Source organism: Mobula birostris, chromosome 3, assembly GCF_030028105.1.
Source record: "Mobula birostris isolate sMobBir1 chromosome 3, sMobBir1.hap1, whole genome shotgun sequence".
Lineage (NCBI taxonomy): Eukaryota > Metazoa > Chordata > Chondrichthyes > Myliobatiformes > Myliobatidae > Mobula > Mobula birostris.
This window is the reverse complement of record NC_092372.1, coordinates 32,909,473-32,926,122: the sequence shown is the minus strand read 5'-3', so window position 1 is coordinate 32,926,122 and position 16,650 is coordinate 32,909,473. Positions and strand designations below refer to the sequence as shown.

The following is a 16,650-nucleotide window of genomic DNA, read 5'->3' as shown; positions in this document are numbered from 1 at the left end:
ACAAGTATATTGTTGGAGTCTAAAATCACACAGCCTAATTTAAAATCCCTCTATGTCTTTGCTCCTCCGTATCATTATGACTTTCTCCAACCTGTTCAACCTGTCCTGGGAGTTCTGCCTGATCTTATTTGCTCTGCCATAAATGCCTTGTCTCAAATTGCCTGCCCAGAGCATCTTTACTTCTCTGCTTATCATTTCTAAATTCAGACCTCTTTGACAAACTTTCTGCTCACTCATCTTAAGTACTACCATCTTACATGCCTTAGAGTCAAATTTTGGGAGGTAGTCTCAAGAGTATAACTCAAATTCTTCACTCTGAAAATTACACTCTGTAAATACACCATTATTTTATCCTGCTGGGTATTCCTGTGCAAACCTTTTGATAAATTGTTCAATTCACTTCACAGCCAACACACATGAAGTATGCTACGTGACCTTAACAAAGTGGCCCACCTCCTAATGAAATGTTTCTGATGGATTATCTGTCACAAGCACCTATTGACGCACAATGTCATTACAATTGTACTTGTCCTCTAACCCTAAATTCCTCGCCTGGAGCAATTATTTTTTCTTGTTTTTTTTTATTTGCTTTGTGGCTATAATTTACTTTCCCAGGAGGGACTATTATTAGATGTCTGTTGTAAGAGCAAGTTAATGTCCCACTTAGACAGTATTTTCTGATTACAATCTAATATATGTTGGAAGAGAACTGGATGTCATTCATTTGACATGGCACATCCAATGTAATCTCCATACTTCTATCACTTTGACGATCATTTAAAACTAGTCAGCATGTTTTAGATTATTTAACTACTTTATACCAACGGACTCCAATGGGGTGTATAGAGAGGTGTAGCACCTCTGGTGAAGGGGCTTGTCATGTCCATTCTGGGGCACTTCATTCACTTTTGGTTCCTACCGGACACTCAGCTTTCACCTGTGGCAGCGGCCACACTGCTTCAACAGGTGGGCTAAACCAGCTAAGGGTAACTGAAGGCCTCATACCACAGTGAGATAGGGACATTCCTGTCCTAGCATGCGAAGTCAGCTCCTGTGGACTGAGCACACAAGATCTCTTGTGAGATCTAATGGCTAGGACGGTGGTACTCCAACTCTCCATTCTTAGAGATAGGATCTATGGGCATTTAGAGAATCATGGTCTGATCAGGGACAGTCAGCATGGCTTTGTGAAGGGCAGATCGTGTCCAACAAGCTTGATAGAATTCTTTGAGGAGGTGACCAGGCATATAGATGAGGGTAATGCAGTGGATGTGATCTACATGGATTTTAGTAAGACATTTGACAAGGTTCCACATGGTAGGCTTATTCAGGAAGTTAGAAGGCATGAGATCCAGGGAAGTTTGGCCAGGTGGATTCAGAATTGGCTTGCCACAGAAGGAAGAGGGTGGTGGTGGAGGGAGTACATTTGGATTGGAGGATTGTGACTAGTGGTGTCCCACAAGGATCGATTCTGGGACCTTTACTCGTCATGATTTTTATTAACGACCCGGATGTGGGGGTAGAAGGGTGGGTTGGCAAGTTTGCAGATGACACAAAGGTTGATGGTGTTGTAGATAGCGTAGAGGATTGTCGAAGATTGCAGAGAGACATTGATAGGATGCAGAAGTGGGCTGAGAAGTGGCAGAAGGAGTTCAACCTGGAGAAGTGTGAGGTGGTACACTTTGGAAGGACAAATTCCAAGGCAGAGTACAAAGTAATTGGCAGGATACTTGGTAGTGTGGAGGAGCAGAGGGATCTCGGGGTACATGTCCACAGATCACTGAAAGTTGCCACACAGGTAGATAGGGTAGTTAAGAAAGCTTATGGGCTGTTAGCTTTCATAAGTTGAGGGACAGAGTTTAAGAGTCGCAATGTAATGATGCAGCTCTATAAAACTCTGGTTAGGCCACACTTGGAGTACTGTGTCCAGTTCTGGTCACCTCACTGTAGGAAGGATGTAGCAGCATTGGAAAGGGTACAGAGGAGTTTTACCAGGATGCTGCCTGGTTTAGAGAGTATGGATTATGATCAGAGATTAAGGGAGCTAGGGCTTTACTCTTTGGAGAGAAGGAGGATGAGAGGAGACATGATAGAGGTGTATAAGATATTAAGAGGAATAGATAGAGTGGGTAGCCAGCACCTCTTCCCCAGGGCACCACTGCTCAATACAAGAGGATATGGCTTTAAGATAAGGGGTGTGAAGTTCAAGGGGGATATTAGAGGAAGGTTTTTTACTCAGCGAGTGGTTAGTGAGTGGAATGCACTGCCTGAGTCAGTGGTAGAGACAGATACACTAGTGAAGTTTAAGTGACTACTAGACATGGAGGAATTTAAGGTGAAGGTTATATGGGAGGCAGGGTTTGAGGGTTGGCACAACATTGTGGACTGAAGGGCCTGTAATGTGCTGTACTATTCTATGTTCTGTGTTCTATGGAGAGAGAAGGACATGACAAGGCACAGATGATGTCATGATCATCCACCGCGATCAAGGAAGACCCCAGTTTGTGACGCTTGTTCATACCACTAGATTCAGAACTTCTGATGTCGAGTGAGTGGAGTTGTAGCTGTGAAAAGGCTTTTCTTTTTCACTTTAAAAACTCTCCCACACAAATTTCCTCACATCTTTGGACATGATGGACAACCACTTTTCATGACAGATGTCTTTGTGTAGAGTCAAAAAAAATCTAAATTTAGAAGAGATTAACAATACAGCTTTAATAAGGGAGAGTTTCCTTTATCTTTGGAATTTATGCCAGAATGAAAAATGGGTGACAGCAAATTAGCAGTTGGCTTCAAGTTCTCTCCTGTTAACATCATTCATCTTGAGAGCACTCGGCCAGCTACTCTGTGAATAAGTTCAAGCAGGACTAAAAGTGTGTGGTGGGGATGAAATTATTTTGTGAAGTGGAATGATTGACTGCTTTCTCTATTATGTGCAGTTGCAAAAGAAAGATAGTTCCTAATGACTTCACAAAGGTAAGTTTCATTTCACAGATAAGTGTGAAAGTATATGCACCATGCAACCAAACTGCTAAAAAGCAAAAGAAAGATCTTCTGATTTTAAATATAGAGCCCCGGAATCTGTGTGAGACACAATTTCCAATGGCAAACTGTGCAGGACATATATACGACGCCTAGCCTGGGGCTATGGCATAAGATGACAAAAGAAGGACCTAGTACAGATGACCAGACTGCGAGGAGAGCAACGCCTGGGAAGCCAATCAGAAGCTAAATACATGGCTGTTCACTCACTCACACTAGTGGACAATGAGGATAAAAAAGTAAATGGTTGCAGTTGGTGGAGATGACCTAGTCAGTCAAACCATAATCTGAAGTGTATTCATCCAAGTCAAGCTAAATACATGCCAGAGCTCCAACATGGGGATTAGCCTCCATAGTATCCAGGACATCTTCAAGGAACGATGCCTCATAAAGGTGACATCCATCATTAAGGACCCCCATCACTCAGGACATGCTCTATTCTCATTGCTACTACCAGTAAGGTGGTAGGGAAGCCTGGAGGCACACTTAATGATTCAGGAACAGCTCCTTACCCTCTGCCATCCAATTTCTGAATGGACATTGAACCCAGTACTTTTTATATTTTTAGTTTTGCACTACTTACTCAATTTAACTATTTATTTATATACATATATATTAACCATAATTCAGTTTTTCTGTTCTATAGTTATGTAATGCATTGTACTGCTGCCGCAAAGACAAATTTCACCACATATGCCAGTGATATTAAACCTGGTTCTGAGTGATGACAGAGACTGATGTACTAAGCATAGATATTGACATACAGGTCGCACTTCACTAATCCGGCACTATTGAGACCTGAGGAGTGCCGGATTAGAGAAAATGACGAATTACAGAAGGATCACATTAAGCATAATCAGTGCCGGATTATCGAAGGAACCGGATTGCAGGTAGTCGGATTAGTGAAGGTCGACCTGTACAAACTGTAAGCATATCCTTCTTTATTATGAAATCTGAATTGCAATAAATTGTAAACACACCTTAATCATGGAATAGTTGACCAAATTAAGACATTGCTGTAAAATAATGCTGTGTAGGCCTAATTGTTTAATGCTGTTGTGTAGTGACTTTGGGATGAGACCAGTTATAAACCCAACTATTGGGGCAATGTATACCATGTTCATGTTCCATAGTCTTTCAATTTCCTCTTTTAATTCAGCATATTTCTGGTGTTTTTCACATTAATTTCTGTATGGTATATGTGCTTGGAATGGCATTATTTATTAAGTAAGTTGTTCTTATTTGTTTATCCTGTAATATTATATCCACATAGTTATTATGGATTGTGCTATCTGTAAGAAAATATCGGTCACAATCTGGATAGCAGTAACAGGATCGGTCCGAGTCAGCATGGATTCACGAAGGGGAAATAGTGCTTGACTAATCTTATGGAATTTTTTGAGGATGTAACTATGAAAATGGACAAGGGAGAGCCAGTGGATGTAGTGTACCTGGACTTTCAGAAAGCCCTTGATAAAGTCCCACATAGGAGATTAGTGGGCAAAATTGGGGCACATGGTATTGGGGGCAGAGTACTGACATGGATTGAAAATTGGCTGGCTGACAGAAAACAAAGAGTAGCTATTAACGGGTCCCTTTCGGAATGGCAGGCAGTGACCAGTGGGGTACTGCAGGGTTCAGTGCTGGGACCGCAGCTGTTTACAATATATATTAATGATTTAGATGAGGGAATTAAAAGTAACATTAGCAAATTTGCTGATGACACAAAGCTGGGTGGCAGTGTGAAATGTGAGGAGGATGTTATGGGAATGCAGGGTGACAGGTTGAACAGGCTGGGTGAGTGGGCAGGTGCATGGCAGATGCAGTTTAATGTGGATAAGTGTGAGGTTATCCACTTTGGTGGTAAGAACAGGAAGGCAGATTATTATCTAAATGGAGTCAAGTGAGGAAAAGGGGAAGCACAATGAGATCTAGGTGTCCTTGTACATCAGTCACTGAAAGCAAGCATGCAAGTACAGCAGGCAGTGAAGAAAGCTAATGGAATGCTGGCCTTCACAACAAGGGGAATTGAGTATAGGAGCAAAGAGATTTCTGCGGCTGTACAGGGCCCTGGTGAGACCATACCTGCAGTACTGTGTGCAGTTTTGGTCTCCAGATTTGAGGAAGGACATCCTTGCTATTGAGGCAGTGCAGCGTAGGTTCACAAGGTTAATTCCCGGGATGGCAGGACTGTCATATGTCAAAAGATTGGAGCGAATGGGCTTGTATACTCTGGAATTTAGAAGGCTGAGAGGGGATCTTATTGAAACATATAAGATTATTAAGGGATTGGACACGCTGGAGGCAGGAAGCATGTTCCCACTGATGGGTGAGTCCAGAACCAGAGGCCAGAGTTTAAGAATAAGGGGTAGGCCATTTAGAACGGAGTTGAGGAAAAACTTTTTTCACCCAGAGAGTGGTGGATATATGGAATGCTCTGCCCCAGAAGGCTGTGGAGACCAAGTCTCTGGATGCTTTCAAGAAAGAGATGGATAGAGCTCTTAAAGATAGCGGGGTTATGGGGATAAGGCAGGAACTGGATACTGATTGTGGATGATCAGCCATGATCACAGTGAATGGCGGTGCTGGTTCGAAGGGCCAAGTGGCCTACTCCTGCACCTGTTGTCTATTGTCTATAATATAATTTGTAGGACTAACTCCAAAACTGGATGAGGCCTGTATTTCTGGTAACGTATGGTGTCTTTTATGATCTTGTGTTTTAAATCAAGGTTTTGGTGAATAATGTTTGCCTCTTGATTGTGCCTGTGTAAGTAATCAGATTGAGTTAAACTGCTGAAGGATTCTGTGATGTGTTGGCTTGTTTCTGGTGTCTCTTGGCATTTTCTGCATTTATTGTCTTGAATTTGTTCTATATCTGGGAAGAGGTGTCCAACTCTGAGCCAGGTTTTCAACACTTCCTTATCAACTTAGATCATGCTTAGATCATGGGGATGGCTTCTACAGAGTGTCATGCTCTTCCATTGGTTAATCTTTTCTTCTGTGATGATAATTTCTTCATTTTTCTGGGCAGTGCTTTCATTTAAGTTTAGTGGTGTGTACTACTTATCTGAATTGCATATGCTTGCATGGAGTGCTGAATCCTTTCTTGTTGATGAAAATATATCCTTATAAGTTTTATCCAACTGTGTGTAATTGTGTTTTATGTCTGTTCTTCCTCTTCTTCATTCTGTCCTAGATAATATTAATCTAAGTATGTTCGAGTGTACATAGTGTTTACTAAAATTTGTCATTTTAGTTCTTATTTTTCTTTGTAAATTTTCAGAATCAGAATCAAGTTTAATATCACTGGCATGTGTCGTGAAATTACTTGACTTTGCTGCTGTAGTAAAATGCAATACTTACTAACAGAGAAAAAAGCTGTGCAAGTATATATATTAAATAGATAAATTATAATTAGTGCAAAAATAGAAATAAAGGGTTCAAGGGTTCAGTGTCCATTCAGAAATCAGATGGCAGAAGGCAAGAAGCTTTTCCTGAATCATTGAGTGTCATTACCTTCATGCTTCTGTACCTCCTTCCTGATGGTAACAATGATTGGTTTCGGACCAAGACGTTATATCAAAAGAATATGTTAATATGGGTATATTCAAAGTGTTTATTGTATTTTGTTATATTTTTACTATTGAGCTATGTTTGGAGAATTTTCTTAAGTCTTGAAGTAAAATTTCCCTTTACCACACTATGATCTATTTTCTTTGCTTGTTGATATCCCCAATACCTGTATGTTTCATATTCATCCATCAGTTCTATCATATCCTGATGCTCCATTTTATATTCTATTAGCTGTATTACACCTTCCTTAAGGTTTAATGTTCTGCACTTATCTATTCCAAATTTCATGTTTTCATATCTTTAGAAAATAGTTCTACTATTTGAATTAGCTTTATTGATGAAGGAGCTTACAATTTCACATCCATCTATAGAAGATGTGTCAAGGTATAATTCATTTGGTTGTTCTTGATTTAATACCTTATTTTTGTCTGATATACTAAATTAGGGAGCTGGTTTAAACCTAGACAAAGCCATAGAGGGCTGAGAGATTCACTTTGGAAAATGCCTTGGTTTATTTTGATAACAGCTTTTGTTCTTTACCGGTTGTTAATAGACAGGGTGAAGTGTGCCAATGCTTCATCAGATGTAAAATTTTCACAAGTATTGGGTATAGTTTATATATATATATAGAGAGAGAGAACTTCTACTAACCATGAGTGTAGGACAGAATCAAATTCTTTTTGGTAGTCAATATAACAACATGAAGGATTTCTGATTTCCCTCCAGGCTTGATTTAGAATTACAGAATCAATTATCAGTTAGTCCTTAAATTCTGTCATGCACTTTCTGCTCTTCCGTAAGTATGTTTTGGTTATCCAAGTGAGTGGTGATTAGTTGCAAGATGCATGATGTTACAATTCGATATATAGTTGCACCCCTAGGTTCAAGAACAGTTACTTCCTCACAACCATCAGGCTCTTGAGTAGAAGAGACAACTGCATTCACTTATCCCATCATTAAAATGTTCCTACAAGCAAATTATCCCAATTTAAGGACTCCGTATCTCATTATCTCATGTTCTTGTTATTTATTGCTATTTATTTATATTTGCATTTGCACGGTTTGTTGTCTTCTGTGCTCTGGTTGATCTTTCAATAGTAACTATAGTAATATAGTTACGATTCTATAGATTTGCTGAGTATTCCTACAGGAAAATAAGGCTTAGGGTTGTATATGGTGATGTATGTGTACTTCGATAATAAAAAAAACTTGCTTACTTACTAAACAAGTAACAGGACAATATTCTGAAGGGTCATTTGTGATTTTTCCTTTAGGTAAGAGATATGTTTTACCTTCTGTTTAAAATTTGAGCACTTTTCAGGATTTTTAAGAAAATTGTTGCAGATATTAATGGGCATGGATGAAGGTAAGCCAAATGTTTATATCAATAATTATGATTTTTCTTATTGTTGGTACTTTTCCAGTTGTGGGTAATTTTTATAACCAATTTTAACATATCCATTGTAACTTCAGGTGTTTGCTTGTCTTCAAATGTGTGAGTGTGTTCTTTTTCCTGCCTAATCCAGCTTGTTTCTTGATTATTTGTCACCCTGTATGACCAGATATTAGACCAAAAGTTCATTATCTTTGTGCTTGTTGGCAATTCTGCGCTAGGCTTTGACATTTTGTTGCTTCAAATTTAATTTCAATGTTCTGAATCCTTTTTCATTGTTCATCAATGGATCATTGTTGCTTTTTTTTAATCTAGAGCATCTCATGTTCTATTTATTCTGGCTTTGTAGGCACCAAGCTTTTGCTTTAGTGTACCTATAAATTCTGAGATGCTTTTATTAGGTTAATCGTTTCTTGTATGGACATTTTATTTCCTTAGCTTTTCTCTTGCTCCGGCTATTTCTGCTCTTAAGATTTCAATTTTATTTCTTAATCTTTTCTGCCATTTCAGTGTTCTCATTTCATTACTCAGTTTTGAGTTTCTTTTAAGGAGTGTCTCTCTTTTGGAGCTATTGCGCACACTGCTGTAATGCTGCTCAGTATGCTATTGTGTGTACTTCTTCAAATGTTTCAAGTTTTTCTAAGTATTGTGGTAATATAATATTGCTTAAAGTCTTAATAATTTTTGCATATTTTGATGATGTGTTTTGTTTTAGTAGATGGAGTCTATTTGCTGGGTGAGTGCCCATGTATTCTGCTAGTGTGATGTTAAATGTTAGGATCATTTTGTCTGTGAGCTCAGCTTCATCATCAGCGTTCTGTGGAGGCTCTACATCTATGTTGTTGCTATTACCATCGGGCTGTGAAGCAGTTGTTGAAGTAATCCCATTTTCATCAGTGCTTCAGGTGGTGGCATATTGGATTATTTTCTTTGTATTTGCACAGCTTGTTATTTCAAGTGGTTGTCCACCTTGTTGGTGTGGTCTTTCATTGATTCTATTATCCTTCTTTAATTTATTGACTATGCCTGAAAGAAAATGAATCCCAAGATTGAATATGGAAACATTATATGTATTTTGATAATAAATGTAAATTTACTTTATATATGTAATTTCTTTAGCACCTCATGATAGTCTAATCCTTGCATTCCAGGAATAAGCTTTGTGATTTCCTTTCAGTTTGCCTTCAATGCCAGTGAAACATCCCTTAAATAAGGAGACCAATAGTTTGCAAGATACTCCAGTAATGAGCTAACCAATACCCTGTACAATTGTACAAACACTCAGATCATTTCACCATTTCCCTCTCTTACTACTAGTTGTATCTTAGGTTTAAATATTTGAAATAAACACTACAACCACGATCCTTCATCTTCTTTTCCCTTTCAATAATAGCCTGACTTTAGATTCTTCTCACTGAAGTGCATGGCCTCCTGTTACCCACATTTTTGAGCAATTTACTTATTTTGTAATTTAAGGTAATTTTATGCTTTTGCTAGAAAGCATCAAACTTCACATCACTTGGTTAGTGATAATAAATCTTATTCTGATTCTGATATAAACAATGAGGGGTGCATGGATCATGCTGCCAGGTAAGATGATGGAAGAAAATATGATTGTGACAATTATGAGACATTAAGATATGTGTGAATTGGTAGAGAAGAGGTATACCACCATATGCAGGGAGATTGGGTTTGTTTAGATCGTTGATTAACACAAGGGCTAAAAGGCCAATTCAATCAGTACCGTGCCATAGTGTTTGATATTCTATGTTCTATAGTCTATTTGCCAAAAATTCTCCTACTTAATGAATCTATCCATACCCTACAGTTATAAAATGTTTCCTTAAACTCCACTATTCCATTCAACTCCACCGAATCCTCTTTCATAATTACTTATTTTATGCAAAAGATATCCTTTCACACTGACTGAGGGCATGGCCTCAGAATAAATGGACACCCCTTCAGAAATGGGTTGAGGAGGAATTTCTTCAGCCAATCCGTCGTGAACCTGTGGAATTTATTGCCACACAGGGCTGTGAAAGCCAAGTTACTGGGTGTATTTAAGATGGAGTTTGATAGGTTCTTGATGGGTAAGGGGCTGAAGAGCGTTGGGGAGAAGGCAGGGGAAAGGGGTTGAAAAAAAATCTATGGTGAAGTAGACTCGATGGGCCAAGTGACCCAAATCTGCTCCTACATATACATTATTGACATTGTATTATACATATACATTATTGATATTGTGTTCCCCTACCATTACGCACATCTGTTCAACTTAAAAAAAACATACCAATGAAAATATCTGCATCTTTCTGGGCTGAGTGGCCTACCTAGTGCAGTACTGTTCTATGTTCTATAGTCTCCATCCACAAATGTGCCCATCACCTCAGCAATCTTTCAATATCTCTTCAAGCCATACTCTGTCTCCCTCACCCTCAGATCTAGACTTCATTACTGTGCTTTCTTCGGTGGAAAAGTATTTGGTGATCTCAACGCTGCTTACTTATGATCTTAGCAGCATAGCAGCCCACAAATTCTTCAATCACCTTTAATGCTTGACTTGAAGTCTCTTTCTCACTAGGCCTTTCACTGTACAAACATGTGTGACATATTCAATTTTTGCAAAACAAAATGGTGAGTGTAACTGTGATCATTGTACAACTGGTCTGATAGCTCTCTGCATTTTTAACTTACAAATTTGAATCTTGGTGTTTCAGAATGTGCAAACTGTCCAAACTCCCTTTAGAAATATGTTCAGGGCTGTCAATCCTGGCATCTATGACTTATCTTGAAACTGAGGAAACACATTATGAGTGAACAAGACATTAGATAACTATTTTTAAACCTGCATTTCAAAAAAAAGTCAGCATTTATTTACTTTTAATTGCCTAATTGCCCTGGAGGATTCAAGTTTTTGCTTTTGGATCAATGGACTTCGATGCCTCATTCCTTATTAAACTTTGGACAGTTACAGTTTGTTATCCTCCAAGTAATAATCTAGGTGTGTTTATATTTTAACTGATACATCCAGTTGTTCATTGTCCGTTGGGTCAGATTCCACCTTGGCTCTACTGCCAAAATCATCTTCCCTGGAAACTTCCGTTCATTGCAGCACTTCTCAATTGGCTAAGAGAAGCACAGCTCAAATAAAACGCGATTGAGCAATGCTTTATTTAGCACAGAGTTCACTTTATTATTGATACAAACAAGGACACGGAATTTGTGCGACAGACTTGTTCTCTTGGGAAACGGGCAATCACTCAGGAGGCGAAATGTGCATTTCCGGTATCCCGAAGAAATTCTTCAAAACGCTTGAGTCCTGATAAAAGAAAACCAAACAAAATCAGTATTTTTAGAAGTCTGGTAAAAGTTTTTATTAAACTCAACGTCATATAATTCAATTATCATTCGCAACGTTTTTTAATTTATTTTTGGGGGGAGAGTAACTAGCGATCTAGAGCCCCTGTACAATAAGTCAGCCAAGAAAGTTTTGTTTCTATATTCTTAATTTTTAAATGTTTTTAGTAAATATAAATTCATACCATGTTCTTGTTTCAAAACGAATTTGCTTGCGTATTTTAAAGAAAGTTTTAATATATTATTTTTGTCAATAAGCAAAATTAGTGTTACACTGTCATGGATCCTTCTAAATACATGACTGAACTTACCTCGTTCTCTCCTTCCAGAGCAAGGCGTAAGTCCTGAAATATTAACTCTTCTTTCTGCAGATGCTACCCGACCTGCTGCCTGGTTCCAAGTGTTCTGTTCCCACTTCTAAGACCCACAGTTACCCCTAAGATGACGACAGAAGCTGCCGTGATGACAGCAGAGTCTGTGCACAAGGTGGGTCCCGGGACGTGCGGGGAGTTTTCCCGTACGATCATGCACTGAAACTGCTCAGCGCCCGATCAGCCAGCCAGCCGCGCCGATGAACAATTGGATTTCATACGCTTAATGCTAGCAAAGTGTTTCTTAATCAGGATCCGAAACTTATTCTTGTCTTTGACTAAGTTGGTCAAGGAGGTGGATGCCTGGGGGAGGCTGGGGCTGCCGATGGTTTCCCAGGACGCCGATCTGTTGGCCCGGGAGACTACGCTGGCGCCAGGGAGCTTCTGCAACTCGAGTTCAGTGAGTGCGCTGGAGCGGCTCCTGCCCAACGTCCGACTCTGCTTGCTGCTCTTCAGCAAGCTCCTGATCTCTGCCACGTCGCGCTCAAAGAAGAGAGATTCTTTCCTCCTGATATGTGGGATCTCGCCCAGGGCTGGAAATCCGTAAGGGGTGGTGATTTTCTGTAAGTGGGGTAAGGAGAGCGCAGCTCTGGTTGCAGGGTCTGAGTGGTCCGCCGCCCTCTCCAGTTCCCCGGCTAGCGGGCAGCTTTGCAGCGGACTTCCCCGCACCAGGATACGGTCGCTCCTGGTGCTGGACGCGGTAGGGCTCCTGGCTCTCCTCGACCCTTCCTCCCGGGGCTGCAAAAGTAAAGCAGGCGACTGGCAATCCTCGTCCGCCTCCGTGGGATGTTCTGCTTGGGCGTGAACACCCAAAGATGGGATGAAGAACTTCGGGATGCGATCAGGAGTCACCATGACACTGAAGATGTCCTTGGACTTCTTGGGCGGCCAGTTCTTGTGTCCCCCGCCGTTCTGGCAGTTTGTAGTTCTCATACCGGCCCAGGGCAGCAGACCCTCCAACGTGCTTCGGAAGCTCACGCAGTTTGTCGTGGACAGCATGATTGTACGGCCCCGAAGTCTGCTGTGTTCTGGAAAGAGTAGGTCAGAGCGGATCTGAGGACGCAGTGGGCTGGAGCGATTTTTAAATAATGCTTGCGGAGAACGTCACTGGGTAATTTCTGCGTCAGTGGCAACCTCGGCAGAGCCGCCAATCCAGCCCCCTGCATCCCGCAACTGTAACTCGTGCACATACACGTGGCAAATCAAACAGCAACCAGCCTCACTGACGGACTATGCGAGATAAGCGCAAGGCAACACGCCCCGCTTGAAACAAATTCCGGAGATACGAAAGATTGCGGATGCCGGAATCTTGAACCACAAACAGTCTGCCCGCACATTTCAAAAGCTCAGGCAGCATCTGTGGCAGGAAAGGAATTTGACTTAAGAACAGCTTCTTCCCCACTACTGTCCAACTTCTGGACCAATTAACTCCTCCTCATCTCTTTCCCGTGCAGACACATTCCGGGACTCTTCATTCGACCTCTCACATTTTCGTCATTGCCGTTATTAATTACTTTTGTTTATGTATTGCCTCAGATTACACAACAGTCTCTGCCCCATTCTGTCGTTTTGCGCTGTGATTATATTTATTATGACCATGAATACTTTTACTGTGGGAGCAAGGAGTTCCATGGCACCCTGGTGTTTATGACATGAACTAACCTGGATCTAAATCGTTGTGATACAGAGTTCGCACCCGAAGTATTGATAATACCTTCGCTGGCCACCCCAAACCCCACCCCTGCAGATGCTGACGGAGCTCCATCAGCGAATTGATTGTTGCTTAAAACAAATTCGGCACTGCTGGAGTATACTGGGTGAATGACCTAGACTTTGAGAGGAAAGCAAATACGATCCAACATTCTAGTTAATACACACATTAAGTATTAAGAGAAGAAGAAGAACTTTATTGTCATTGTTGTGGAGCAATGAAACAGTTTAGCAGCTCAACGTTTTGCAACACGACAAGAATATATACATAAAATAAACTCTAAAACCTCAGGAGTGCAGTCCAAAATTAATAATATATGGATGGGGGGGGGGTAGGACTATTGCACACCTGCCATTCCTGGAAGTGTGATGCATTTAGCTGCCACTGTCTTTGGGGGGGGGGCAGGAGAAGGGAAGGGGGTGTTATACATTTCACTGCTTGTGGGTAGAAGCTGTTAAGGAGTCTCTTTGTTTTCGTCCTTAATGCTCTGTATCTCTTCCCAGAAGGTAGAGGGGAAAACAGGTGATGTCCAGGATGAGCGGGATCCTTTGAAATACAAGTAGCCTTTTTTTGAAGTCAGCCAGTATAAATGTCTCTGAGGGGGTGTAATGTTGTGCCAATAACCCGCTCTGCTACCCCCATCACCCGCTGCAAGTCCTTCCTGTTCTGTTCTGTGCAGCTGGCAAACCACACTGCACAGCAATACGTCAGGAGGCTCTCTATAGTTGTCCGATAGAAGTTGATCAGAAGGTGATGAGGGAGGAGAGCGTGCTTTAGCTTCCTTAGGAAGTAGAGCTTCTGTTGGGCCTTCCCCACCTGATAAGAGATATGGGCAGTCCAGATGAGGTCAGCCAGGTCCGCTTACTTGGCCACAATGTTAGTGTGATGTTGTTACAGCTGGAGGCATTATGTGCCATCTGCAAGGAGTTTGTACATTCTCCCCATGAACCACATAGGATTCCTCTGGGTACTCCTGTTTCTAACCACAGAACAAAGCTTAGTCGATTAATCATTCATTGTAGGTTGTCCTGTGATTAGGCTGCTGTTAAATAGGTGGATTGCTGGTCCATGCAGCTGTTCCATGCTGTATCTCTAAATAATAAAAAAAACAAATAAATAAATACTCAAACATTATCAGGATGGTCAGTGAAGCCTAAGGACGATTCTGTATCGTGGGCTTTAAGCTTAATGTATTTATGAAATGGTACTATCTGGAAACATCAGCTCTGCCTATGTTCATGTAAATATCCCAGTGTGTACAGAACATTAGATATTCTGTATATTAGATATACAGAACATTGCATTAATTTTGATCTTCTTTATGGTTCTGAGGTTTTCAGTCATCTCTCCCTTCAGAACATACAACTGAGAAGTTGAGGAATGGGAATGAAGCAGTGGACAAAGATTGAAGCATCTGGTTGTACTGTGTCTGGCTGTGAAACATCCAGATGGTCGTCAACCAAATGCAAATGAAATTGAAAACAGACCATCAGGTTTGTCAGAGGTGTTTGCATGATGTTCCAGCTGGGCTCACCAATATCTAGTCTTCCTTGGGATGCAATCAAGTCTTCTTTTACAAAGATGTTGTTTTGAGGTATGTGCAGCTTGGAGTTTTAAGAGTACAACATATGGTACTACCACGACCCCCCTCTCCAACTACCCTCTACCATGGAGGAGAGTGAATGAGTTAGTAGTCAGTGATTTACTGACTCTAGACTAAGAGATAGAATTTCAAAAGCGATGCAGAGGACCATATCTTACACTTCTTCACAATGAGGGTGGTGAACTGTTGGAGTTTTCTGCCATTGAAGATATTGAAGGCCAAGTCCCTAAACATACTTAAGAAGGAAATAATTAATTTTATGTACACAAAATATATCTTGGGGATTTCGGTATTCTACTGGAGGACCTGTCATGATCCTTTGAAATAGTGGAGCAGGCTTAAAGGGCCAAACAGCCTAATACTGCTATTTACTGTTTCCATGGTTTCCATGGTTCCAATGCTGCAGCCAGCATTGACTGCCATTACTCTGAGGTATTGACTAACTATGAGATTTCTATGTAGGCATATTTGAATTCCAAAATCCCAAGTAATTTAGTCTACATCCCCATACCACACTTTTCCGCTGCTCTACAGCAATGAAAGGAAATTACCTGAATTAATGTGAATTTTAAAATATTAATGAATTATGTCCTGAAATCATACACTTTTTTGCTGGACAATGTGCACAATAACATATGGCTAACCTTCCCACTCAAAAAAGGTAATTTTATGCCTGTGTGTTTTAATTCATTTACGTTAAAATTACAAAATATAAGACGTCTTAAAATGTTAAGTTTTAAAACTTATGCCTTTGTGGCTTCTACCTTAAATATACATTCAGAGAATTATGTAGGTCAGAAGCTGGCATCTACACCCCACCAGGCTTGTACTGACTATCAAGCAGCCATTTACACCACTGTTGTTGATAACCTATTAATCCATTTAGCACTGTTTTTGGCAGAATCTCAGTTAGTAGTGAAGAGGTATACAGGAGTGAGATGGATCAGCTAGTTGAGTTGTGTCACAGCAACAAGCTGACACTCAGTTTCAGTGAGACCAAGGAATTGATTGTGGGAAAGGAGGTCAGGAGAACAGACACCAATCCTCACTGAAGGATCAGCGATGGAAAAGATGAGCAGCTTTACGTTTCTGGGTGTCAACATCTCGGAGCATCTGTGCTGGGCCCAAAAAATTGATGTAATCACAAACAAGTATACCAATGGATATTCTTCATTCACAGATTGCAGAGATTTGGTATGCCCCCGAAGATGTATAGTGGAGAGCATTCTGACTGATTACAGCACAGCCTGGTATGGTGCCTCTAAATCAAAGGATCACAAGAGGTGGCAGAGCCAGTTTCATCATGGGCACCACCCTATAAACCATCGAGGACAGCTTGAAGAGGAGGTGCCTCAAGGAGGCAACATCCATCGTTAAACACCCTCACCATCAAGGATATGCCCTCTTAAGTTACCACTATTGGGGAGGAGGTACAGGAGCCTGAAGACTCCTCATTTTAAGAACAACTTCTTCCCTTCCAATGTCAGATTCTTGAATGGTCCATAGCCCATGAACATTATTATGATATTCTCCTTACAAATTACTTATTTATTTTGCAACTTATAGTAATATTGTGTTTTCCACTACAACAAAATTTACATTA

At 40.6% G+C, this 16,650-nt stretch overlaps 1 protein-coding gene across 1 annotated transcript; it reads right to left on the bottom strand.

Annotated features, from left to right (window-relative positions):
* Positions 1-10,881: 10,881 nt before the first annotated feature.
* LOC140194562 (C2 calcium-dependent domain-containing protein 4C-like) lies at positions 10,882-13,005 on the bottom strand. Its single transcript, XM_072251781.1, has 2 exons — positions 11,674-13,005; positions 10,882-11,324 (listed from the first exon to the last, which is right to left on the bottom strand). The coding sequence occupies exon 1, from the start codon at positions 12,730-12,732 to the stop codon at positions 11,914-11,916; it is 819 nt and encodes a 272-aa protein (XP_072107882.1). The 5' UTR covers positions 12,733-13,005; the 3' UTR covers positions 10,882-11,324; positions 11,674-11,913.
* Between the last annotated feature and the right edge of the window lie 3,645 nt (positions 13,006-16,650).

Coding starts and splice junctions, on each gene's coding strand:
- LOC140194562 (XM_072251781.1), bottom strand. CDS start 12,732: ATGCTGTCCACGACAAACTGCGTGAGCTTCCGAAGCACGTTGGAGGGT.